General features: G+C 55.8%; 1 protein-coding gene across 1 annotated transcript in view; it reads left to right on the top strand.

Moving 5' to 3' along the window:
• Nucleotides 1-26,046, top strand: part of INTS3 (integrator complex subunit 3) — a 69,704-nt gene that overhangs the window by 11,999 nt on the left and 31,659 nt on the right. The window contains exons 4-12 of the mRNA XM_077840910.1: nt 6,968-7,081; nt 7,424-7,508; nt 11,373-11,439; nt 16,470-16,614; nt 17,622-17,751; nt 20,983-21,080; nt 22,847-23,038; nt 24,379-24,466; nt 25,578-25,657. Coding sequence (XP_077697036.1) covers nt 6,968-7,081; nt 7,424-7,508; nt 11,373-11,439; nt 16,470-16,614; nt 17,622-17,751; nt 20,983-21,080; nt 22,847-23,038; nt 24,379-24,466; nt 25,578-25,657 — 999 coding nt within the window. The remainder of the gene's footprint in view (nt 1-6,967; nt 7,082-7,423; nt 7,509-11,372; nt 11,440-16,469; nt 16,615-17,621; nt 17,752-20,982; nt 21,081-22,846; nt 23,039-24,378; nt 24,467-25,577; nt 25,658-26,046) is intronic.

Raw genomic sequence — 26,046 nt, 5'->3', positions numbered from 1 at the left:
GGGTATGAAACTGTTTTCTGGTTTAAAATCAGTGTACACCTGAAATTGCTGGTTGCTTGGGGAGGGAGTTTTCGGATGCAACCCCTTGGAGATTGTGGTGGTTCTCCTGAACTGGAAAATATTCCAGAGCATCATGATTCTCCACGAAGTGAGGTGGCCAGTGGATGCCGTGTAAGTGAGTGGGGAGGTTCCCCTCTGAAGTACCTGAGGTACCTGGAGTGACCAGCGCTGGAGTAGCACAGAGGCCCTGAGCCAGTTGAGAAACGGGAGCAGTGGAGCGTGTGCATGTTCAGGGGGAGGAGGGGTGTCTCTCCAGCTCGGAAAGGTTATTGTTGCTGCTGAGGTTTGGCTGCGTGACTGGGTCAGCGGGTGTCCCAGGCCTTTCCCTGGGGTCCTGCAACGCTGGCACGGGTCCTGCTGGCTGCACGTTCGGAAACGGGTCATTGGCAGTGTTCTGTCATGGAGTCAGGGAACTGCCCATTCTCTCAGTGCCGTGACACATACCGAGGGCTTTCGCTTGCCGCATTGGCTCAAAAGCAGCCCTGGAAGGGCTGGGAGTCAGTGATGCTGAGGGGTGTTTGGTTCGAATGCTGTTCAGTGGATAGGCAATGTGCAGCATTTAAAGGGATTGAAGTAAACTCTTGAGGTGAGGGCTCTTCGTGGTCTGGTGTGAGCAGGGCTGAGTGGCCAAGTGTTAGGGATGCACTGTAATTGGACTAAGAGTGACTCATGCAGTTTTCTCTCTTCGCTGAGCCAGTGCTTTAAGGCTCGGGCTCTCTAAACCAGGGCCATAGCTCCACCTTCACCACCGACCCAGGACTGCTAAGCGGGGGGGTGTCTCTTTCAGTGGAGTTGTAGTTATGTCCCCAAAATGACTCTTCTTAAAATACCAAACCAAACAACTCCCCTCCCTGATCACTAGGACCCCCCCACACACACACACACACTCTTTGCTGATGCAAGCAGGCTTCCCCGCGGCTGAGCTGGGTTCTGTTCCGCCTTCCCATCAGTCACCAAAGCTGCTTCCAGGTCCTGACTCAGGAGCTGCTGGTGCAGCAAGGACACAAACCGATTCTCCCCGTCAGGGCTGCGCATGTGGGGCCAGTGCTCAGAGAAGTCTCGACCAGGCTGGTTCTGAACTAGGCCCCAGACAGCTACTGCAGTCACAAATATCACGTAACTGGTGCCTGCCTTCCTCTGCTCCAGCTCAGTGGCCACCCCAAAGTGTAGGCTAAGTGCTCACCGCAGTCCACATGCTCTGGTATGGAGACTATGTAGTCTCTTAAAGGGTTAAACTCTTCCAATTAGAGTGAAATCCCCTTCTGGTGAGTTGTGATAAACAATCACTCCGGCAGGGCAGGGGTGTCCTGGCACCTGTACCCGGTCGAAGGGGTCTCCAGTCAGACTCTTCCTTGTGTTTGCAGCACCAGTGTCCTCCTTCCCTTTCATCTGTGCTGTGCCCATGGCTGCCCCGCTGCACAGGGTAGAGCGACGCTGGGCAAACAGTTCCCACCTGCTCTGTCTTCTCCGCATGTTCCTCTGTGGGAAGGGCAGTGAGGGGCAGAGCCTGCGTCTGTGACACCGTGATGCTGACAGGCAGTGAATCGCTCTGCCTCGGCGGTGGCAGTGGAGGGCACAGCTGCTGCTCATGGCCCTACTCATTAGCCACCTGGCTGGCTCTGCTGCTTTGGTCAAGCACTTCCCTGTTCTTAGGGGATAATTGGATCAGCCAGCGGGATGGGGGCAGGGTTCTGTTGTGGTGGGTCATTGCCTCCTTCCTCCTCCCCCCCCCCCACCCCCTAGTCCCCAGCGGGCATCTGGAGCCAGGACTGCAGAGTTTTATTTCTGGCTTTGCCACTGGCTCACTGCATGACCTTGGCAAGGACCCGCATCCCTCTGTGACTCCCATCTCTGTCTGTAAAGGGGGGATATAGCTTGCCCAGCTGATAAGGGACTTGTGGTGGCTCACTGCTTGGGGCAGGCTTTGAGATCCTTGCATGAGGGGCAAAGCTCCCTTCCCACAAAGCTGACAGGTTCAGGAATCCCTTCCCCCATCACAGAAACACAGTCAGCTCTAGTGGGGCCTATGACCAGAGCCCTGCAACTGCTCAGGAGGGAGAATTGGCCCGGGAACCCCCTGGGGGAATTGGTTGGTGGAAGGTAACTCCTGGCATGGAACGTGGCCAGGATGCCAGGGTTAGCGGCCACAGAAAGGGTGTGGGGTCTGTAATGATCACAAGAGCCAGGGCCACGGTATTGTGTCTCCCGCAAAAACGGGGATGTGCTGCCTGAGGATTTCTGGGTGCTAAGGCCGAGGGGCTGGAATACTTTGTTAATGTCTCCTGCTCTTTATCTGCAGTTTGACCCCCCTGAGACTCCATCGCCACCCCACCCCACCTCTCTCATCTTCGTTTCCTTACTCCCAAATCTCCTTGGTATCTGTTGACACCTGTGTAGCCACGGTTGGTAACTCCTGAGCTCCAGTGGGGCTGCGGCTGGAGGCTGGCTGGCCGCACGGACTCTGGCCGTTTGTGGGGAGTTCAGACACCAGTGGGGCTGATCTGCAAGTCTCACTCATTTAATTTGTGTTGGCTGGAAATGTGGCTGACATGGTACTTGCCGTTTATTGCCGCTGCCTGAATTGGGCATCCTGCGTGCTGGGGCCTCTCGCTAAACTTGTCTTGCTCCCTGTTCCTCCCAGTGTCTCATCCACCCTGTTCTCTGATGACAGTGCTTCTTTGTGCTGGCTCCTTTGGTCATCCCTTCCTGCGTCCCAGTTCCACGCGTTGGTATCCCTTTCTCTCCTGCCTTGCTGCAGCCCCAGCATTGGCTGGTGGGAAGATAAGCGCCAAAAGTGGGCTGGACCTACAACTTCCCCTGCTTTTTGTGGAGACCTTGTTAAAAGACAGCTCTGTGCCTCCCACTACTGGCGTGGGAGGCTACCGACACCTTGCTGGCTGATTAAGAAGAAATGGGATCACAGCCGCCCCCTTCCCAGCCTGTTGAGGATCAGCTGAGGGATGCAGCCCCCCACGCTGGCAGAGATTAGCCGTGGTAAACTTGTCCAGCTGTGAGCCAGGACACTCGGCCCTTCAAATATCCAAGTGACAGCAGATGATGTGTAAGAAGCTGCCTCCTCCTCCCTGTGCCCTTTTGCTTTAATTAACTTCTGCTCTTGGACAAGAGGGCAAACAGAACCTCTCCTCCGAGTTTGAAGTGCCCATTTTCCCTTGGGTCTCCATCACGCGCCCCCCTCCTGCTGGAAGGGGAGGCTCTTCTGCATGGCCTGATTTATCTGTTTAAACTGCACATCCATCAGGCTGTTCCCTTCCTATTAATTAAATGGGCTGTCTGAGGGGGTGGCTCTGACCCGCCGAGAGCAGGGACGAGATGATGAATCACTTGCATCCTTGAAACTCATCTGGCGATTCAGGTTCCCTTCCCTTGCCATCCAAGCAGGGTCACTTCTCCTCATGCCACCCACCCTTTGCTCCCCATCCTGTGGTCAAGACAGATTAACAAGGATCCCATCTCATCTGCTTGGGTCTCTGTGGGTGAGACATGGAACTCCAGGGGCTGAGTAACAGTGCGTCTTGTACTCACCGTCCGACTTCCACCTTGAGCTGAGTCCAGTTCCAGACCTGCTCTTAAACAACTTTCATTTCCCCAAACCCTTTGGGACCCATGTGGGGTGAGAAGCTGAAATACAGCAGGACCTGTTGGGTGGGCTGGCTGCATCCTTCCCCATGGCACCAAAATACCCAGCGCTCAGGCAGCATCTTCCGAGTCTCTGTTCTTGCTGCTCCCCCCCCCCCGGGGCCTTTTAGAAACAGGCCCCCGTCACACAGAATGTCCTCCTCCAAGCTTGTCCTCCCATTTTTAGAGAGTCAGGAACCGGTTCGGGGTCTCTTGGGCTGGGCTCCATGGGTGTCGCGTCACAGTCCAAGTGAAGGCTCCCTCTGGGCTTGCACTGCAGAGCTTCAAGTGTGTTACCCCCTTGGAGCATGGCCACAAGGTAGCTGTCACAGGGAGCCGTAGCTATATGAAGCCAGCAAGTTTCTCTTTCAGAGCAATTCTTTGAACCCCACTGTCCTTGGGTGTCATGGTAAGGGTTTCCTTGACCATACAGCTTCCTTGGGTCACTAAGTCAGCGTGCCCGGGGTTAAATGCAGACAGGCCTCACCTCTGGGTGCGGGGAGGGGAAGCTCACAGCAGCAGGAGTATACCACACAGGAGAGGAGTCTGAGAAAAGCAATTAGACGTTACTGACTGAGAGGGAAAGATACTAGAGAGACAAGGCGGGTGGGGTGATACCCTGAGACAATGCTGCGTACAAGGAAAGGCCAGATGTGGATCTCATGAGCACTACTAAGGACATGCAGACATAATTGTCTGCGAGGGGAAATGCCGGGGGTCACTGAAGGCCTTTAGGGGACTAGTAGCAGAGTGTCATGGGCTGTAATCAGTGATGAGCTGCCAAAATCTTAACAATCGGTTCCCTCCTCACCCCATGAGGGGGTTGTGGCCCGGCCCTTCGGGACTCCTGCCCTATCCATCCCCCTCCCCTGTCCCCTGACTGCCCCCAGAACCGGGCAGGAGGGTCTCATGGGCCACCATGATGGGTGCCCCCCCTGCTCCTAAGAGCCAGAGGGACCTGCCGGGGGGCGAGGTGGGGAGTCCCGGTGGTGCTTACCTGGGGCGGCTCCCAGGAAGCATCCAGCAGGTCCCTCTGGCTCCTAGGGGTGGGGTAGTGTAGCTAGGGGGGAGCAGGGGGAGCGGCCACTCCCCCCACTGATCACATCAAAAGTGGCACCTTAGGCACCGATTCCGTGGGTGCTCCGGGGGTGGAGCACCCACGGGGAAAATTTGGTGGGTGCAGAGCCCCACCGGCAGCTCTGCGCCCAGCCCTACCTCACCTCCGCTCCGCCTCCTCCCCTGAGTGCGCTGCCCCGCTCTGCTTCTCCGCCCCCGGCTTCAGGGGGAAGCCTGGGAGGGCTAAGAAGCAGGCGGCGGCTTCGTGCTCAGGCCCAGGGAGGCGGAGGCGAGCTGGGGTGGGGAGCGGTTCCCCTATGTCGCCCCCCCCCCCCCGGGTTACCTGCTGCGGTGCGGGCAGCGCGTTCAGGGGAGGAGGCGGAGCAGAGGTGAGCTGGGGCCGGGTGCGGGGCGGGGAGCTGCTGGTGGGTGCTCTGCACCCACCAAATTTTCCCCGTGGGTGCTCCAGCCCCGGAGCACACCACTTTTGGCCGGTTGTTAAATTTAGAAGCCCTTTTAGAACCGGTTGTCCCTTACGGGACAGCCGGTTCTAAAAGGGCTTCTAAATTTAACCGGTTCTAGCGAACTGGCTCCAGCTCACCGCTGGCTGTAATTAAGGACAGGAAGAGGTAAGATCTGCACCAGGAGGGGTGCTGACTCTGGCATAGTCCTGTGGGAAGAGGTAGCAGCCTGGTCATCTGAGACTGGACAAAGCAGTAGGGAGCTTAGCGTGGGGTGTAGTCCCAGACCAGCGGATCCCATCAGCCCCTTCCATCTCTGCGACTCGCAGGCCTTGCAGGAGTTGCAGTGGTGTGTGTTAGGCTGAAGCCAGCGAGGCAGCTGCCTGAGGTTGGCGTTAAAGGCCAACGTTCCCTGGGGAGGCAGCAGGCGGCTCAGCGGGCTGGGCCCTGGCTCCTGTTTACGGAAGCTCCTTTAGCATCTCAGACTGATAAAAAGCCACATGAAACCTCCACCTGTTGCGTGAGTGTTTTATCCCTTCAGGTGCTGCATGAAAGGGGGAGAGCACCTGAGCGTGGGGAGTCCAATCAAAGAGCTCTTCCAGGGCCTCATTAACTCTCCAGAGGAGAATGATGAGACCACAGCCCTGCTCTCCGGAATAGCATGACATTTAACAGCACAAATTAACATTCATGTGGAATGACTTAGCAAATTACTTCCTAATCACTCCCATCCCACTGCTCGGAGAGGAGGCAAGAGGAAGCCAGGGAGAGCTGTCAGAGCTGGTTACACCTTGGCCACTTGCTTTTGGAAAGGCCCTTCCTTTGCTGAGAATGTGACGCCTAGAATTGGCTGTCTTCAGGGTGTGCCCTGGGCGAGGGGGGGGGGTCAGGATTTCAGTGGTATGGGTTGGTCTGTGAACTGAAGTTAGGCTAATTAACAGCCCATCCCGTGGTCTCTGCTTGATGAGTGGGAAGCCATCCACGGCTAGCAGTGATGTGGGAAGGAGCAGGTGGCATGGGAGTAGCCTGCTTTCGCTGCTGCAACTCTGGGCACCACTGGTTAGCCAGAGCCCTGTCGTGCTTGAGTTAGTTACCCTGACTGGTGTAGGTGCAGCATCAACTGTGGCTGGTGTCTGAGACCCGGGAGTGGTGTAGGGGGGAGGCTTTGGGGATTGGGATGTGTGGGGGTTTTACCAGGCCAGACCTCCATATGTGCTGTTCTCTGCACCACAAGTGGAGAGGCTGAGGACTAAATGGGCCACAGACTGAACTGCTGTTTCACTTCTAGCATTGGTCTCGGCAGGGCAGAACATGGGGGGCAAGAAGCGTGGGTGTGGAGCGCTTTGGGCCCCAGCTCCATCGATCCAGCAACTTTCACCACCATTGTGAGCCAGCCTTGCCTTTGGGGGGAGTTCTGAGTGCAGGAGAACTGGGCTAGCCCATGAACCAGTGTTTAAAGGCACCAGCACAGAGGCTGAGAGGGGACTCCGGTGGAATAAAATTCTAGCTTGGTGTGACAGCGATAGGCCAGGTCTGAGGGGAAGGGAGCTTGGCTCTCCAACACAGTATCCCCGGTTATTCCCTCTGCCTGGATCCCCGGGGGTGCTCCTGCCTTACATGCCGATTCTGGTGCTAGTTTATTGAGTGTCCCAAGCCCTCAGCCAGGATCAGGGGCTTTATAAATCAGTCCGTTCGCTATGCTGCTCAGGTGGAGTCACCTGTACCCATCTCCCCCCACGTTGTCTCTGCTGCAGTGTTACCGGGATCTGGCGTTGGTGAGCCGAGATGGCATGAACATTGTTCTAAACAAGATCAACCAGATTCTCATGGAAAAATACTTGAAGCTGCAGGATGCCTGTCGGACTCAGGTGAGAGGAGAACTGCCTTGGAGTCGAACCTGATATCGGCCCTGGTGAGAGCGGAAAGGGGACAAGGGACTCAGCATCTTGGGGTTTGGTGACGGGATTGGAACCGTAAGCAGGAAGGGAATGTGGAGGAAAGAGCAATGTTGGATGAGTGTCCTCCCCCCAACCATTGCTGCTAACACCCTCTTAGATGTGACCCTAGTGAACTTGGGGCTGTGGCGGTCTGTCTGTCTTGTGCCACAGAGGTGTAGTCATGGCTCTGTGGCCAAGGCTGTGCCGGGATCTGCGCTTGAAGCCACATCAAATTCCCCCTCTCAATCTGGCTCTGTTCTTCTCTGTCTCCAGCTGGTGTGGCTGCTGCGGGAGCTGGTGAAGAGCGGGGTGCTTGGGGCAGATGGCGTCTGCATGACCTTCATGAAGCAGATTGCAGGTGAGTGCTGCCTTGGGCCGGGTTCCTGCAGCAGTAGGGACTGGCCCCAATTGCGCTGCACTGCCCCAGGGCCCTGCCCAGCTATGGCTGCACCAGCAGGAGATCCACCCCATGGCAGCTGGAACAAAGCACGCTGCCTTGCTTGGGGTCTATGACGCCTTGCCCGAGCTGGGCTGGGTCTGGACTTGCAATGGAGGCAGCTCACCCCCAGCTCTCAGAGCCTCGCTTTGCAGCAGTGGTGCGTTTCCAAGAGCCGGCTAAACCTACCTGTCAGGGGATGGAGAGGCTAGTGGGGCTGCTGCTTAGGCCTGGGAATCTGCGTCCTCCCTGTGAGGGGTTAATCCCTGGGTTAGGCCAGCAAGAAGCAGGGTGAGGTTAGGCAGCCTAGTGCCAATAAAGTCTCTGGAACAGCCAGTGGGCGTGTGGATTCCTCAACTTGTCAGCATCTCAGCTCCTGTGGCCTGGCACAGTAGAACCACTGAGACCAGCCCTGACCCATCTCTGACATACGGGCAGCCGAGGGGGGTGCTCGCATCCCCTGCAGGGCCTGTAACGCTTCCAGAGGGGCAGGGCCAGGGCCTGGCAGTGTGGTAACAGCTCGTTTGCTCCCCCTGGTTCTCTGTGTAAACAGCCCCCTCTGTGCCATTCCAGGTCCACAGCGCAGTGTCACCACACGTCAGCGCTAGGCACCTACGTCCAGGGAGGAGGAATTTGCATTGCATAATAAAACTTGACATTTCATTTTTATTGTCTACATCTATGACATGGGGCTGGCCCAGCTGGCAATGGAAACCATCCCCTCGGCTGCAGGGAGGGGGAGGGCAAGGCTGGGTTGGAGGGGCCAAATGCTGAGGATGAACCGTGCCCCCCCCCCACCCTATCCTGCCCCCTTGCACAATGTAATAAACATGGTGATGGTGTCCCTGTTTCCCTTCAGTTGAGGCTCCCTGTGCGGGGCCCCATTCTACTCTGACGCTGCTGTCCTGCATTTTGCTATTTTTATGATGCCTTAATTGTTATGATCACATTGCAGTTGCTTGCAGCGTGCCTCATATGCGCTTCTGTATTTCCAAACGTCTGAGTACAGCTCTGGGCTTCTAGCACCTTTAGCAGAGTGCTCCAGCTTCGTGCTGGCGACTTGCTGGGGATCTCATTTAGAGGGGAAGTGAAGGCAGCTGTGAAACATGTCTGGAAGAAAGGGAAAGTTGATAGTAAGGACTTTCCCTCAGGAATTGTGGAAAATTGATAAGGGAAGCAAAGGGACACAAGGAGAAATCTGTGGCCCCAGAGTTACGGACAATAAGGTGTTTTTGAAATATATTCGGGACGAATAGAATCCTGACAATGATATTGCTCCATCACTAGATGGAAATGGTAGAATTATCAATAATGATGCAGAAAAGGTAGACGTGTTCAATAAATATTTCTGTTCTGAGTTTGGGGGGAAAAATAGGTGTGTCTCATCATATGGTAATAATAACACTCTTTCCATTCCACTAATATCTCTGGAAGATGGTGTACAGAAGCTACTAAAGTTAGACATTTTTAAATCAGCAAGTCCAAATAACTTGTATCCAAGAGTTTGAAAAGAGCAGGCTGAGGAGCTTTCTGGACTGTTAACATTGATTTTTAATTAGTCTTGGAGCACTGGGGAAGTTCCAGAAGTTTGGAAGAAAGCAAATGTGCCAAGTTTTTAAAGAGGGTAAATGGGATAATCCAGGTAATTATAGATTTAGCAGCTTTACGTTGATCTCAGAGCGGCTAATACGGGATTCAGTCAATGAAGATTGAGAAAGCACGCGTTAAAGGTATTGAACATTGGCTAAGCGTTAGGTTTCGGAATGACAAGGTGGGTGAGGCGATATCCTTTATTGGACTAATGACTGTTAGCGAGAGAGACGAGCTGTCGAGCTACACGGAGCTCTTCGGGTCTGGGGAAAGTTCTAAGAGTGTGTCAGCTAAATACAAGATCAAAGAGAGAGGTTAGCATAAGTAGCTAGCTCATGTTCTAAGGGACCAGTGTGTGCTAGCTGTTTGATCTTGTATTTAGCTGTGACACTAGTGCCTTTCCCAGACCTGAAGAAGAGCTCAGTGCCGCTCAAAAGCTCTCCTGTCTCACCCGTGGAAGTTGGTTCAGTAAAAGATATTACCTCGGCCACCTTGTCTCTCTCACATCCTGGGACTGACCAGCGACAACAGCACTGCAGGCAGGTCTCAGAATGTACTTGCCACTGAGCGGGTGTGTTTCCAGGGGGGGTCTTGCAGGGATGAGTTCTTGGCCCTGCGTTTTTTAACATTGTAATCAATGTCCTGGAAGAAAACATAAGTTGATCACAGAGAAAGCTTGCTGATGACACACCAATTGGGGGAGTGATAAATAATGCAGAGGACAGGTCACTGATTCACAGCGATCTGGACTGACCAGCTTAGGATGGCTAAATATAAAAGTATACATCTAGGAATAAAGGCCAGGCTCTCTCTCTCCTGGGAAGCAGTGTCTCAGACAGATTTGGGCATCGTAGTGGACAGTCAGCTGAACCTGGTCTCCCAGTGCGACACTGTGGCCAAAAGAGCACATAAACAGGAGAATCTCGAGTAGGAGCAGAGAGGTTATTTGAGCTCTGTATCTGGCACTGGTGGGACCATCGCTGGGATCCTTGGGATCCAATTCTGGTGTCCACAATTCAAGAAGAATGTTGATAAATTGGAGAGGGTTCAGAGAAGATCCCCGAGAATGAGTAAAGGATTAGAAAACCTGCCTCGTAGTGAAAGACTCAAAGAGCTCAATCTATTTCGATTAACAAAATGAAGGTTAAGGTGTGACTTCATTAGTTTGTAAGTACCTACATGGGGAACACATGTAATAAGGGGCGCTTCAGTCTACTAGAGAAAGACATAACATGATCTAATGGCTGGTAACTGAAGCTAGACAAACGCAGACTGGAAATAAAGCGCAACTTTTCCACAGTGAGGGTAATTAACCATGGGGGCAATTTACCAAAGGGTGTGGTGGATTCTCCATTACTGGCAATTTTAAATCAAGACAGGATGTTTTTCTAAAAGCTCTGCTCTAGGCATTATTTTGGGAAGCTCTATAGCCTGTATTATTCAGGTCAGACTAGATGATCACAATGATCCCTTCTGGCCTTGGAATCTATGAATCCAAGACAAGACTTTGCACTCCCATCAGGCCTTTAGCTGAAGATCTCAGAGCACTTTGCAGACATCCGCTAAGCTTTGCAGATTTTCTGGCCCAGAGAGAGGTGACTTGCCCAAGCTCATGAGGTGACTCAGTGGCAGAGCTGGGAATAGAACCCAGGAGTCCTAGGCGCCTGCTCTACTCACAATCCTACATTTATGCCTAAATGCGTGGAGCAGTGTTCCCCGTTTTCCTACCCGACCGATTGCTTTCCTGTCCCAGGCATTCTCTAAAGTGTCTGGTTCTTACTTCCCGTCTCCCCTAAACACCAAATCTCTTCCCTTTCTGCCTCTCACTCTGTTTGCCAGAAAGGTCAATATTGACTCTGTGTTCCAGAAACTGACAGTTCCTCTCTCAAGCATGCTCTAGGAACAAGACCCCCTCCATTTTTTGTATACAACAGAAAATGATGGCAATCACCATGCTTGTTTCTGGGAACATGCTGAACACGTGCTTGGAAGCAGCCAGGTACCTCTGTAGCAGGCAGGATGGGCCAGATGTGAGGCTTGTACTGAGCTGGGGAGGAAAATACTGTCATTATGGTGCTCTGCCTCGCAGGGGCTGGGGCAGAGACGGTGGCTGGTTGGGATAAAGCTGACATCACAGACAATTACATCAATTAATGTAAGTAGCTGTTTGCTCCCATGCTGTGCTCTTGGTTGCAGGTGGGGATGTGACGGCAAAGAATATCTGGCTGGCAGAGAACGTCCTTGAGATACTGACTGAGCAAAGGTATGGTGCGGTGGGAGGCAGCAGTGTTGCTGGGAGCGGTCTTCTGACTGGTGGGAGCAGCGGGCTGGCCTGTGATGGGGAGAGCTGGGGAGAACTGGCTCTTTGGTCATCCGTGGGGCTAATGGAGACCTCCCTGCTTGGGCATGGCAAGGGGTGTGTTAGGGGTTGTGTGTTTGGGGTGGGGTGGGTGGAGACATGTTGATGTCCCCATAGGTTGGCTTGTGGGCTGTCAGCTGGGTGATGCACTGGGATTGCAAGGAACTGAACCTGCCCCTCTGGACTGGATCTGACCAAAGCAGAACATGGCTTCTCCTTGAGTCCATGGCAGGGCATGGACCTTGTTCTCCTGTCATGAAATCCACCGCATGGCTGCAGCACGCCCCATAAGCACAAAATCCTTGTTCCCAAGCGCTGGGGCCGGCAGCGTACACCAGCTGTTGGTGTGTTGGCTGCCTCCCGGGTGTCCCGCTTGGCACTACTGGCTGTTACCTCTTGGGTGTTTTGTAATGCAGCTGGCAATGCCAGGCAGGATCAGACTATCAGTTCTTCTAGCGTGGTGGGTCACAGAAAGCTGATATCCCATAATGCTCCTAGCCAGTTGTGCAATGTGCTGCTGTGATGCCTTCCCCCTGTATGTGACCAGCTTCCCCCTGAAACAATGGGACTTGGTCATCTTGTGCCATGGACAGAACATCCAGGACTCTCTGGGGCAGTTTCCTAGGAATATTTTTCTCCTGACTTTCCAGAGTCCCGATGGAGGGTGTTCCTCTTAGAGGAGTGGTTTGGAATTCATTGCCCAAGAGCTGATCTTTGTCAGCTTCCTGTGCTTAAACAACAGCTCCCCGCTTCGCAGGGGCTGCAACCTTCAATGACTTGCTGTGGCCAGGCAATCGGGAGACATTGTCCTACGGGTTCTGCATTGTCCTTTGTTGGTAAAGCGGGGGCTAGTTGATGATAAACAGACTTGGTAGTGTAGCCCTTAGCTGGGCGGTGGTGTTACTTTTAAATAGATTGATTTTCACAACTCACTGTTTATAATAACAGCAGTTCTCCTGAAATTACTGATTGCTGCGCTTAGCAATCATGGTTCAGCTCCCGCGTACCACTGTGCAGGAGGCCTTTCCCTACACGCTGCCACACAGTGCCATCTAGCGCATCTGCTACAAACCTGCAGGGCTGGAGGGGGCCGGCCCGGGACTTGTTGCTATGGCCTAGAAACCAGTTGGGAGTTCTTAGTCCGCGTGTTTATGTAACCATTAGCGGTCAGCACTGCTAGGGCTTCCCTCTGCCAGCTCAGCTGATGCACCTCAGTCCTGCCTCTGCCCCCAACCCCTGCTGTTCTGTCCTTGGGCCCAGCATTGCCCTGCCAGTTCCTGTCCCAGGCACTGTGGCTGCTCTGCTCCAGGGGCTCCTCTGAAGCAGGCTGCACATCTTGCCAAATTATGTTATGGTTTTGCTTGCGAACAAATGACTAGAAAATGTTTGCTGGGGGAAAAGCAACTTCTCTCCCATGTGATTCAAAGCCACATTTGGACTGGGATGTGCAGGAGCCAGCCCAGCACATTAAATCACAGGAGATTTCCCCTGGGGGTAGGAGTTTGTCAGGGAAACGATGTGAGGGGAAAGGCTAAGCCCGATTTGGAGGCATTGCTCGATTTTTCACAGCACACGCAGGTCAGAGAATGTCTGAGCACAAACAGAGCTGAGCCCTGGGAGGGAGCCTGCAGGGAGAACCTGCAGCTCTTTGCTGGGATTTATATGCTTTGATTAGGGGGAAGCCAAGACTTTAATTAAACAGCACATGAGAAAAATCTAATTCTGCATTCAGAATGTCGACTGCTTTGTTTAATTAAATACAGCAACAACAGAGCCACTCCCTGAGCTCTGGCTGGCTTGGAGAGGAGGCGAGCCCGCCACCACTGCTACACTGGATAATTTAGCCACTGGCCACTAGTGGCCAAGCGAACATGACGCTCATTTGCTCTGCCTGCCGGATCTGTTAATCCTGGGGCTGCTGGCGGCTTCTTGACCCCTTTTGACAATGGTTTTATATTCGTCCGCATCTTGGTTGGGCGAGGGGAGGAAACTGACCTGACAGCCTACCAGGCTTCGTTCCTTAATGATTCCAGGCACTGCCCAGATGCAACTTCAACCCCCGCTTCTTGCTGCCAGTCCAGACAGCTCGACTGCCTGTTTAAGCTGTGTGCGAGCACAGGGGTTAGGGGCAGTCTAGAGTGCCTGGGAAAGCAAACACTAGTCACATCTTCGGGGGCTCTTCCCCCCACCCCTCCTGGGTGATTTAGGGCAGCTGACTCATTTGCCATTGAACCATTATCTCCTGGAGTTACAGCTGCAGCATACGCAGTGACCCTTGTGCAGGGCTCTGATTTACAGCTCTCCAAGCTGAGCAATGGGGGTGATTATCAATCACGCTAAAGGCACCGAGCTATTCTGGCCCATTCCCAGTTCATGGCTGCAAATAGCAAGGCTGGATAATTTACTGGCCGGCAATGTTTGTCATTGCGTTCAGGGAATCGGTTCTGATGCTGCAGGGGTCCGGAGGGAATAGTTCACTCTAGGTAAATGGCAGCATTATGGAATTACAGAAACGTGGTTCTTTGTGGTGCTGGAAGCAGGCGAGAGCCTGTGAGGGGACGAAGGTCTCAGCCCCAGAACTCCTGTGTGCCTGTCCTCTAGAGCCTGTTAGGGCCTGGGGCACTGCACAGGGAGGGTGGTCAAAGTAACTAGCTAGATTGGCAGCAAAACCTAGTCAGCTGCTGGCCTGGCTTGATAGAATGCATCTGCTTCTGGAAGACGCCAGCTTTGGTCCCCCCAGGCCCGGCAGACCAGGAGTGTCACTGTCTGTGCAGCCTGCGAGGGCCCATCCTTGTCGGAGGCTGGAGCCAGTTGCCCAGGTTAGAGACCCGGGCACTGCGAGTGGGGCAGGTGCAATACACAGCTAGGACTTGCACTGGAGGGAAAGGCCTGTTTGGTCTCCCAGCCCCTCCTGCTTCTCTGGTCCCTGCAGCACTGACTCCAGTGTGTTGCCCAAATGTCTCTCCTCTGATGCTGCTCCCAGCCCCTCTGCTACAACCTTGTGCATCTCCCTGGTGGTTACGCCGTTCTCAGTCACAGCTGCTTACTCCAGGTCCTCCCCCGTCCCCTCGGTGCTCCCACCCTCCTGTTCGTTTGCCTTTCCTTCTCCTCGCGTTCTTGTTCAGCCAGGTGAAGGGGGCACCTAGCTTGGTAGCTGGCGTGTTACTGAAGGCTGACGGAGCCGTTCTCGTTGTGCTCACTGAAAATACGGGGACAAGCACAGCCTCCTCCGGTGCTGCCACTCGTCCCGTAGCCCTGGGGATCCGGATCTTTCGGCAGCGCCACATTGTTTACCGTAGGATGCACGTAGTCCGTGAGCGGGGTGGCAGCCCAGAACTGCAGCCTGATGAAACGAGGAGCTGCTGTTCGAAAGTTGATGCTTCGTTAACATCAGTAGCATGTGACTGTCTGGTCTGGACACTCACAACATTTGCTGGCTCCATCTGCTCTGACAGGCTGAGCTGGGAAGAATGAAAGCTCATCTTGTGCGATCTAATGCCGGCATTGGATGTCTCTAGTTCTGTTTACCCTGCGTTGTGTGCACTGGGTCCTGGCTATTGATGCCGTGAGAGAGCTGCTGGGTGCAGAAAGTTACACTAAGGCCAAGTTTCCCTATGGCCCAGCAGCTGATTCCCATTGTCACTGGCATACCCAGTTACCCTGCAGGGTGCCCCAGCTGGCCCGAGGTTGCATGGCCCTGTCAATGTATGCAGAACTGCACACACAGGGAAACCCACCCTTCCCCAGCGTGCTGGCCATGCACATAGGAGAAGCCAGGCAACAGCTTGTGAGAAGGCTCTTGGCAGAGAGGGGAGGGGTTGCTGGCAGGGCTGGGGTGTGGCGGAAGGTCAGCACTTGGTGGATGAGGGCACAGATTCATAGATCCTAAGGTCAGAAGGGACCATTATGATCATCTAGTCTGACCTCCTGCACAACGCAGGCCACAGAACTTCACCCACCCACTCCTGCGAAAAAAACCTCTCACCTATGTCTGAGCTATTGAAGTCCTCAAATCGTGGTTTAAAGACTTCAAGGAGCAGAGAATCTTCCAGCAAGTGACCCGTGCCCCATGCTACAGAGGAAGGCGAAAAACCTCCAGGGCCTCTTCCAGTCTGCCCTGGAGGAAAATTCCTTCCCGACCCCAAATATGGCGATCAGCTAAACCCTGAGCATATGGGCAAGATTCGCCAGCCAGATACTACAGAAAATTCTTTCCTGGGTAACTCAGATCCCACCCCATCTAATATCCCATCACAGGCCATTGGGCCTATTTACCATGAATATTTAATTTCCAAAACCATGTTATCCCATTGTACCATCTCCTCCATAAACCAAGACCAAGTGGGAAGCATGATGGAAGGCACAAAGCTGGGGCCGGGAGGAGGAGGAGGTACCGATGTTATAACACTAGCTAAAGGCTAGCTGAGCATAGGGCTGTGCCATCCGCTCTTCATGCGGCTTTAAAAAGGCCAGCTGTAACTCAGTCCCCAAGTGGGGAACCCTGCACACTAATGCTGGATGAAAAAGCCTGTATCCCTGTGTGGTGAGTGCTTCCCACGGAGGTGAGCCGGGCTGAGCATGTGCCAACTCCTGGTTGGGAGGGGGCTGGGAGATGCAAGAAGCTGGATTTGATGGGCCTGGGGTCTTAACAGATAACAGGTTGCAGGGTAGAGGTGACTGGCTCTCGCTATAGTCCGGGTAAGTTGTTCAGTCCTGCTCCTGACCCCTTCCGGGAAAGCGTGTGATCCAGTGTTTAGAGCAGGGCTGGGGGGTCAGGACCTGCTGAATTGTGTGACCTAGGGGAAGTTGCTTCCTCCCATGCCTCGATTTCCCCATTTCTGGGATGGGGATTAATGCTAATAGAGCGATTAACAGGTCTTGGCTGGAGAGGAGGGTGGTGCTGGCTCAAGGTGCTGTCCCTTGCTTGCTTCCAGAGAGTGGGTGCTGAAGAGCAATATCCTGATTGCCATGGCTGTGTACACGTACCTGCGGCTCATCGTGGACCATCACGGCACCTCGCAGCTCCAGGCCCTGCGCCAGAAGGAGGTGGACTTCTGTATCTCCCTGCTCCGGGAACGGGTGAGGGGCTGTGTGATTGGGGTGCTGGTAGGGGGAGAGGTCCCCCTCCGAGGGAGTGCCTGGGTGCAGTTGTGGGGGTGGGGGGGACCTGTTTGTCCCAGCAGACACGTGGTTTTGGTCCTTCCTCCGCCAGGAGCCTGAGCCCTGCCAATCTGTGTACCTTTTCAGCTTGTCCCATACAGTTGGGGGTGTCTGGGGTGCAGGCAGCAGCACTTGCAGCTGCTGTGAAATCGGAAGCGGTGGGCTCTGCTCCCTGCATGCCTGGCTGGAAGTTTGCCCATTGGTTGGCGTGTTCTCAGCCCAGCTCTCTTCCCCCTGGCACTGAGAACAGCTGGTTTTATGGGGCTAGTTCCTGTGGGGCCTCTGTCCCAGGTCCAGGCCCATTTCCCTCAAGCTCATCACAGGCACTGATGCCTTCTTATCGTCTAGCTGCAGCCCCCCAAAATGCCAGCATCTCTGTGGTGTGCAGCCAATCCCCACCTGTGCTCTAGAAGCCACAGAACCCCTGGCTTGGCGGAGGAGGCTGGAGGACTCTGGGGCCATGCTTCCCTTCAGGGTTATCAGTCCTGCTGGCACGAATGGCTCTCTGCAGCAGGTAGGGGTCAGCCCCTGTGCCCCACATCTGTCTCCCCTCCACCCCCCCCCCCCGCCTTCTCCTGAGCTGGCGGGACTGCTCAAGCATCAAGGGCTGAGCTTCAGAGACTGTCCACAGTTGTGGAGATGAAGCGCTAGATTTACGGCCCCGTTGTTTGTTTTACACTAGAGAACATTTTAAAATAGCCATTGACCTTCCCTCCTGTCACCCAGCCCCTTTAGAACCTGCTATCTTCAAAAGCGGAGCAGCCTGCCAGGGCAGGAGAGGAAATGTTGTGCAAAGAGTGAATCATCCAGAGCCTGCTCCCAGGTTCAAGAACTGAATGTTCCCGGTGCCTCCCCCCACCCCTCCCCACAGCCCCCTCCTCAGGAGCAGGTAAACAATACATGATCTCTCCTCTCCCTTCCCCAAGTTCATGGACTGCTTCATGATTGGCCGGGACCTGGTGAGACTCTTGCAGAACGTTGCTAGGATACCCGAGTTTGAGCAGCTCTGGAAAGACCTTATCCACAATCCGCAGGCGCTGAGTGCCCAGTTCACAGGTAGGTGGGGCACAGGGGAGGTTACCCTGCCACAGCCAGCAGCACCTGGAGCTCTGCCGGGGCTCTCTGGCTGCAGGTCAGCCGCGCGTGACATCCCGCATCTGTGCGTACGCACCTTTGCATCCTCTTAGATGCACACAGCTAGGCGCAGCCAACCACGAGGGGCAGGCGATTGTGAGTGAGGACTGTCAGCACCGCTTAGCCTGCGCTCCCGGACTGTGGGCAGAGCAATGTGGGGAGAATCCAGTGCAGAAGCTGGACGTCCCGGTGTCCCCCAAGGGCTTGTTCCCCTCCAGCAGATCCCTCCTCCTCGGGGCTCCATGACTCACCTGGGGCCGAACGTAAGTCCTCAGCAGAGTTCGAGCAGCTGGCTGCTTCTCAGCTCTGATATCCTGGTGTGTTCTGCTGGGCTCTCAGAGGAGAGGGTTCCCCTGCGCGCACACCTCTAAAAGGCCATTCATGAGTCCACCTCTGGCAGAGCCAGATTCCCCTCCAGAGCCACTCTTGGCCAGTGCTTAAACACAGTAAGTTCTGCCCTGCCTGCTGCCCCCTTGGCCGTGGGGATTACGGAGCTGGGCTGCAGCCTGGGCTGGGTCTCCTGCCACAGGCTTTGTCCCCAAGTGGCTTCCATATTTCCTTACATACCGCAAGGGCCTGGTGCACATCTGGGCTCTGAGTCTTCCAGATGGCATGATCAATAATTCAGCCAGCTTTAATTACAAAGGCAGCCAGACCCCAGGAAAACATGGTGCAGTTTGATTACATGTTCTGGACTTAAAGCGTCCTTCATTGTAATTAATATTTTTAATTGTCTGAACTGAAAACAAAGCTGAAGGTGGATCCCAATGATAGAAAGCATCTGAGTTCTGCAAACTCCCTGGGAAAGAGTCCTGGGGAACCTTTGAAATATCGAGCGAGGGCAGCAGATGCTGCTGTGATTATCTTTCCCCAGTATGCTGGCACACCTGACGAGCAGGAACACTCCGTTACAGAGCTCCCTGCACAGGCCAGATTAAAATAGCCTTGTTTTATTTTAGATCTCTATATGTCTCAGTATAAATTATTCCTTGCTCTGGAGGTCGTCTCCTCGTTAGCTGTCTGCAGCAGTTCTAATGAGCTTTCTGAAGGAGGACTTGAAAGTCCGCTATCCCAATGCCTTGTCCTGGGGGGCCGTGTTAATAGCACTTCAAAGAACTCTGGTTCCACTCAGGCAAGCTCGCAACATGTGTCTTCTAATCAAAACCTCATTAAGCCTCCTGATTCCAGCCTCCTTCCCCTTTGGCAGCCTCGGCAGAGAGGCCAGGGGCTGAAGGGGGCCCCGTAACTGAGCTCCCCTCACCCCTGAAGGAGGGTCCCTGGGTGTCAGGGCTGGGACGCTGTGCTGGAGGCTTTGGTGTGCGCAGCCCTGCCCATCCATAGGGTAGGGAGAGGTCCTCAGTCTCCAGGTGCTCAGCCCTGCATCTTTTTTCCACTCTAAACTCCCTGAGAATTTACCCTGATCACCAACTAGTTCTCCCGCTGAACACTGAGGCTGTTCGTCCCTGGAGGGCCTGGGCACTTCACAAGCGCTACTCCAGCTTCCCAGCAACTCCCTCCTCACCCAGGGAAATCGGTCAGCAACTGTCCCCATTGCCATCTCCTCTCCACAGCAGCCACACAGCTGGCTCCTCACCATAAGGTATCCCCCCCGCCAGAATCTTCCTACTGCAGTTTTCCTTGGTGGGTGTTTGGTTTTGTACTGCTGCTGTTCTCTGCCCTTGTGCGTGCTGCCAAGAGCCTGGCCTAAGCACTCGGCAGGCCCGCAGTTCCCTCTGGCAGCTGGCTATTTGCGTCTGCTTTCGCATTTGATACTGACTCAATCCCTTGTGCTGCGAACCTCACCCCCTGACTAGTGCAGGCTGGCCAGGCCCAGGAGAGCGTGCTGCGAAGTGCTGGGGCTGGCAGAGAAGGGAGGTCTTGGCCCCGCAGGAGAGCTGGGAACGCAGGGAGCTGCGCTCGTTCCCTCCCGAGCGCCTGGTGGGTGCTTGGAGCGTTTATTAAGCAAGGCTTTTTTGAGGTTGCCTTTCCCTGATGTGCAGCTCACTCCATGCAGAGCTCCTTTCTCTCCGTTCGGGCTCTGAGCTTGTAAGCAGGCAAAACTTTTCTCCTCCTCTCCACCCACCCTCCGGAGGTGAGGATGGGGTTTCGGGGGTATTGAAATGATTTCAATGCCAATAGACCAAAGTGCACCTGGTGTCCGTAACTCTGACCCCTTGCGCCTGCATCAGAGTGAACAGATCTGTAAATCAGTCAAGTCCTGCCAAGGAATGACAGGCCTTCTCTGCCGCTATCATGGCTCCCTTTCTCACACCTTGCCTGGCTCTGGCCTTTGGAACCTAGTTCATCTATACCTCTCTTCCCCTCTTTGTCTTCCGGGGGTTCCTCTAGCCCTGAGGACGTGCCGGGGTTAAACTGGACCCACATCCCCAGTGCTATGGGACAGCCATGCCGTGGGGTCCCAAATGAATGCTGGTGGCTGAGATTAGCAATGGAGCAGAGAGCTGCTGTCGGCCTGCTGGCTCGTGGGCAGCTGAGACAAGCTGGCGGCTCTCATGGCAGACAGGTGGCTGCGTCCCAGCTGACAGTCGCTGGCAGCCTTGGTGGAGAGGGGTCAGAGTGAACAAGCTCTGGAAACAGCTCGGCAGTGGAGCAGGTGGAGCTTGCAGCCCTGCCGGCCCTGCCGTGCTTGTGCTGTGGCTGACCCAAACCCTGCAGTAGGGAGGCTGTCAGCATCTCACTGACCTAGGAGCACGAGTTCTTGCAGTCCACCGCACACAGCCCCTGGAGAATGCCTCCGGTCTGCGCCGGGGCTGACCTGCGTCAGTGCTGTGGTCTGAGAGAAGCCAGTGCTCTTACATTTGTCCTTGTCCTATTTACCCCAGTTAAAACCCAAACTGTCCTCATGCTTTCTCCCAGGGGTGCTCTAGGAGGGATGGGGAATCTGCTCTGCTAACAGGACTCCTGAGTTCCATTCCCAGCTCTGGGAGGGAGCATGGTTTAGTGGTTAGCGCAGGATCCTGAGTGAAATCTCCACCCCTTCCCAATACCCAAAGCTCTGGTCTAACAGGAACTTTCGGAGCCACTGCAAGGCCAGGAGCCAGTGCGGACAGTGGGATCGGCTCTCCGCAGGTGCCATGGTGAACCTGGCTGGGTGTGCGCAGGTACAGACCTCTTGGCTTTTCTTCTTCTTAGGTGTCCTGCAGCTCCTTCAGTTGAGGACCTCTCGCAAGTTCCTGGCCTGTCGGCTCACCCCTGACATGGAGACCAAGCTGCTCTTCATGACGTCCCGGGTAACAGCTTTGCTCTTCCAGAGGGATCCCAGCTGGCGGAGAGGGGAGGGGGAATCAGGGTACCATCAGTCACAATGGAATTGGGGGTGCATGAGCTCTAGAGGGTGGGGGCCCTTGGAGAGCTTCTATCCTGTCCCATCCATCCTCCTTCCCCAGTTGCTCCTGGTGCAGCCAGCTGGGTGAAGGCCAGTTTCTGTGCAGGTGAAGTTGCAGGCAAGTAAGTGTGACCTTAGCGCTGGGGAAGGTGCCAGATTGACAGCTCTGGAAAGCAGAGGCCTCCGGTAATCCCCAGAGCCAGCCCCGTAAGAGCAGGGTCCCTCCAGGCTGTCCTTTGGAGTGGCTCAGCCCTGGGTTGAAGAGACCACCCTGGGGTTGGGAGGGTGCTTCACAGCCTGGGACCCAGGTAGTCCCCTCTCTACAAGGGGGCCAGGGCAGTGGTTGGACGGGCCAGGGAACAAGAGATCAGCTGCCCCGGCCTGGTCTGGATTTAACCCAGTGACTGAGCGACAGCTGCTGGTTGCCATGGACCCACTGGGGCCAGCAGAATGGGGGAAGTGGCGCCCCCTTGGCTGGGCCTGCTCAGCCTTTCCCTTTGTTTTCCAGGGAAGCTGGTTCTTCAGCCAACTCCAGCTTCCCCTGAGAGAGGGGCGTGGCAGGAGGAGAGCGGTGGACCAGCTGATTTGCTCATTGCCAGCCATGTAAATCTGGAGTCACTCCTTATGACTTCATTGGAGTTGCTCTGGGGTAAACCAAATGTCGCCAAGAATAGAATTTGGCCCCAGATATAGAAAGGCTTCCCGTTGAGTGTTTACTTTGGCTGTCTGGTTTAGTGGCCTTTGATTGGGCCAGGCATAGCCTTCTAGCCCCCTGTCAGTGTGTGATGCCGTGGGGCGGGCGGAGGAGAGCTCATCCCTCTGCAGCTGCAGTTGTTTAGCTGGTGCCGGTTTCTGCATGGCTGGGGTAGCAGGGCCCGGAGTAGCAGATCTCTGCAATGCGGGGGACATGGAAGCTGGAGTCAGGAGTCGGGGGTTAAAAACATGAGCCTTCTCCACTCTGGCCTCCGTACGCCGGCGGAGGGAGGGAAGGGTGGCCGGCCAGTGCTGAGCGAAGCATGCCCGAGACACTCATTAAAAGGCATTACATTGGTTTGGCAGGGAACTTTGCTGCAGGCTGGCTGATTTCTGGGGGGTTGCTCTTTCTATATGGTTGCTATGTGGTGGGTAAGCTGAGCTCTGCCAACCTGCAGCCCTTTCCCAGAGGGAACGGGAACTCCACAGTGATGCCAGGGTTAGCCTTTCTTGGTGCGCAAACGCCAGGCAGGGTTTGTTTCCCCTTGCAAGCGAAGCTTGTCTTTTCCCCGTGCTGCGGCAGCTTGCTATGGGAAGGAAACGAACTTCAAAGGTCTGAGTGCTGGACTTGGGTTCTGGAGGGTGCATCGGGGCGCAGGGCGTGTCTCTGGCAGAAAGCTCAGTTCTGTCCTTCCTGTTGGAGAAACCTGCCCTTGGTGCATGGGGGATGGTGGCTGGAGTTTCTCTGGGGCCCTTTCGTTCTTCGGTTTCTGCTGATGCTGCCTGGGGATGGGGGGTGGCTGTTTGTGCTGGAAAGTCACTGCAGCTACTGTTGGCCACTCACAGCCTCCAGTGGATTGCAACTGAGGCAGCTCCGAAGTGAAGGCTCTGTGTCCCAGGCCTGTCCTCCCAGATACTCGTGTCTCTGAACCAGACTCTGTGTGTCTGCCCCTACCTGTGTTTCTCCTCCCCCTCCAGGTGCGGTTTGGCCAGCAGAAGCGGTACCAGGACTGGTTCCAGCGGCAGTACCTGTCCACCCCAGACAGCCAGTCCCTGCGCTGTGACCTTATCCGCTACATCTGTGGGGTGGTCCATCCGTCCAACGAGGTGCTGAGCTCCGACATCCTCCCTCGCTGGGCCATCATTGGCTGGCTGCTCACCACCTGCACGGTAAGCGCGTGGGGCAGGGCCATGTCCCCCCTGATTCATCCATGCACCAGGGAGGAGCAGGGTAACATACCCAGTGCTGATCAGAGAGCCCAGCCTGCTCATCGCTGTCTGGGCAAGTAGCTGGGGGAGTGTGCATGACAGAGACATGGGTTGGATTTTCCAAAAGGAAGTTGGATCTCTGTGTCCCAGCAAGGAGGGCTGGGATTCCGGACTCCTGAGTTCTCAGCCTGGTTCTGCCCCTGCATTGCTGTGTAACTTTGGGCAAGTCACCCGCACTGCCCACTCCACTCCCGGCCTCATTCATGCCACATGGCATTGCTCTGCCTACAGTCCAGCAGCCATTTCTCCAGGGGCGTTGCGGGATCCTGCCCAAATAGGCACTTGTGTGGCTCTCTGTGAGACGCTGGTAAGGCCCAGAGCGCTGCTGGGAACATATCATCCTCTCTCCTCAGCTGCTCGCTGTTTGTTATCCTGGCCAGCGCCAGGATTGAGCATGTCAGACACAAGCCATGACGGGACAGCTGCTGGAGGGGAGATCCTTTCGAAGGGGGCGATGCAGAGAATGAACACGGGAATGAAAATGTACCCACTGACCTGTCCTGGTGGGGCCTGGTCACAGAGCTGCTCCTGTGGGAGGCGGGGTAGCAGACTGCAAAGAGCTCCTTGCTCCACTGGCCCTGTCAGGTGCAGCTGGACGTGCTGCCGGTGGAAACGGGGGTCTCTGCTCCGGCTGAAGGCAGCTTCAGAGCAGGCACGTTCCCTCCAGGATTCCCCAGCCGCAGCTCTGGCCATAGACCCCAGACCTGACCTGCAGTGTCAGCTCTGCTGCTGGCTGCCCTTTGGGCAGGCACTGTCATCTCTCTGCCTCAGTTTCCCTATCAGGTTAATGACCTGCCGGGGAAGCCCTGGGAGCTCCTCTGCTGGAAGAGGCTGTAGAAATGCCGTCTCGTTCCCAAAGCAGAGCGAGGCCTCCTCTCTGGGCCCCTGGGTGGCGGGGTGGGTGTGGAGATTGGGGAGGAGGGGCCGGGAAGAGTTGCCTTTGCCCCAGGCCCATGCTGCAGTTATTAACACAGAACCATTCACCTCCAAGCACTTTTCAAGCCTGAATCCTCCCACCCCCTTGGGAGGGAGGGGATGTGACCCCCAGCTTCCAGACTGGGGAGCTCTACGCCGGGCCCAAGGCTGCAGAACGGAATGAGAGCCCTGGAGCTAGGAACAGAACCCAGGAGTCCTGGCCGGGGCCGGGGCAGGGGCAGGGGCCGGGGCCGGGGCAGATAGGTGGGGGTGCGGGCCGGCGGAACACTGCTGCTACCCTCCTCATGTGGCTTCTCCTCCCCTAGTCCAACGTTGCTGCTTCTAATGCCAAGCTCGCCCTGTTCTACGACTGGCTCTTCTTCAGCCCCGAGAAGGACAACATCATGAACATAGGTACCATGGGCTCGCTGGCTCCCCGCCCTCCTCTGGGGGCGACGGCCCAGCCCTCTTCCCCTGCCCCCCTCCCAGCGCTGAACTCCCCTGCTTTCCAAGCCACTACTGAACTTTCCAGTGTGGCCTGGCTCCACAGAGCCTCTAACCCGCAGCCAGGTGGGGTCTGGCCGGCTCGAGGGGGTGGCCTGGGAGAGGGAGTCTTCCGCCTCTCCCTCCTTAGGGGCTGACAGCTGTCCCCAGCGGGTCCGTGACCCTGCCTGAAGCGAGTTCATTCGTTCTCAGTCCATTCCCAGAGGGACAGGCGCCTCTGCAGCTAGCCCACAGTGGGTCCCATCCCACATGCCCAGTGTCTGTGGGGAGGAGCCCCCTCGACTCTGCACAAAGCAGTGGGAAGGCTGGTGAGCACAGGATGGTATCTCTCTCCCCTGGCAGTGTGCAGCCCAGTCCTCTCCGGAGTCAGGGCCCCTGCAGCCAAAGCCAGGAGCTCTCCGCTTGGACAGCGGTCAGGGAGGGAGTTCCAAAGCGGGCCATGATAACGGGGTCTGTTAGCTCGCTAGAGCCTGATAACTTGTCTCCAAACAGCCCCACTCCGCCCCCCGGCCCTGTTTGAACTCCTACAAGGCTTTGCAAGCTGGCATGAGAGCTGCTTTGATGGAGCCGCTTTGAGCGGTGGTTTCCATGCCTGCAGCAGCAGACGTCTCCCCTGGGCTCTGTGGCTGGCCACGGAGCGCCCCTGCCTGTGTGGGCCAGAGCATGGGGGGGGAGGGAGGCTGGCTGGCTGGCTGATCTCACAGCCTTCCGCTTGAGCCCCAGGGTGGGGGGCCGCTGGGATCCACTGGAGCAAGGGCAGGAACGACAGGAGTGACAGCAGATGGCACTGCTCTGCCCTAGGTCAGGTCAGGGCCTGCTTGGACCCGAAGCCCACACTCTAGGGAGGTGGGGAGTGCAAATGGGGTTGGGGTGTGTAGGATCCAAATGGGGCATCTTGCCCTCATTCTGGGTGAGTGGAGGGGAGGTTTTGCTGAGTCCCCCGTTCTCAGCGGGGGCCCGTGGAGTGTTGGCGCTCAGCGTGGAGTGAAGAGTGACCAGTTTCCTGCTCTCTGCCTTCCAGAGCCGGCCATTCTGGTGATGAACCACTCCATGAAGCCCCACCCTGCCATCACAGCCACGCTGCTGGACTTCATGTGCCGGGTGAGCTGCAGAGACGCCCTCCCCCAGCTCCTGCACCTGTGCTGCCCGGCTGGTACAGTGGGACTGGGCTTGCAAGGGGCCGCTGTGGAAGCAGCTTTTCTGACAGGCTCAGTTCCACCCCCTTCCCGCCCTGACAGGACAGAGAGGACCCTCACTGCATTGACAGCGATGTCCTTGGGCAGGCAAACCAGCCGAGCAGGTGTGAGGCTGAGCCGTCGCCCACCTCTTCTGAAACCAGCCCCAGCCCCACTCAGTGGGGGGCTATTGGGAAGGCCCCTGCCCCCAAGAGCTTAAAGCAAACTCAGGCCCCAAGCCGGGTGACGACTCAGACCCAGGAGGCCCCTGAGGATGGTGTACAGGAGAGGCACTGGGGAAGGGGGGAAGGCGGG

This window comes from Eretmochelys imbricata, chromosome 24 (assembly GCF_965152235.1).
Source record: "Eretmochelys imbricata isolate rEreImb1 chromosome 24, rEreImb1.hap1, whole genome shotgun sequence".
NCBI classification, from domain to species: domain Eukaryota; kingdom Metazoa; phylum Chordata; order Testudines; family Cheloniidae; genus Eretmochelys; species Eretmochelys imbricata.
Note: the sequence above shows the minus strand (reverse complement) of the source record. Positions and strands in the feature narration are given on the sequence as shown.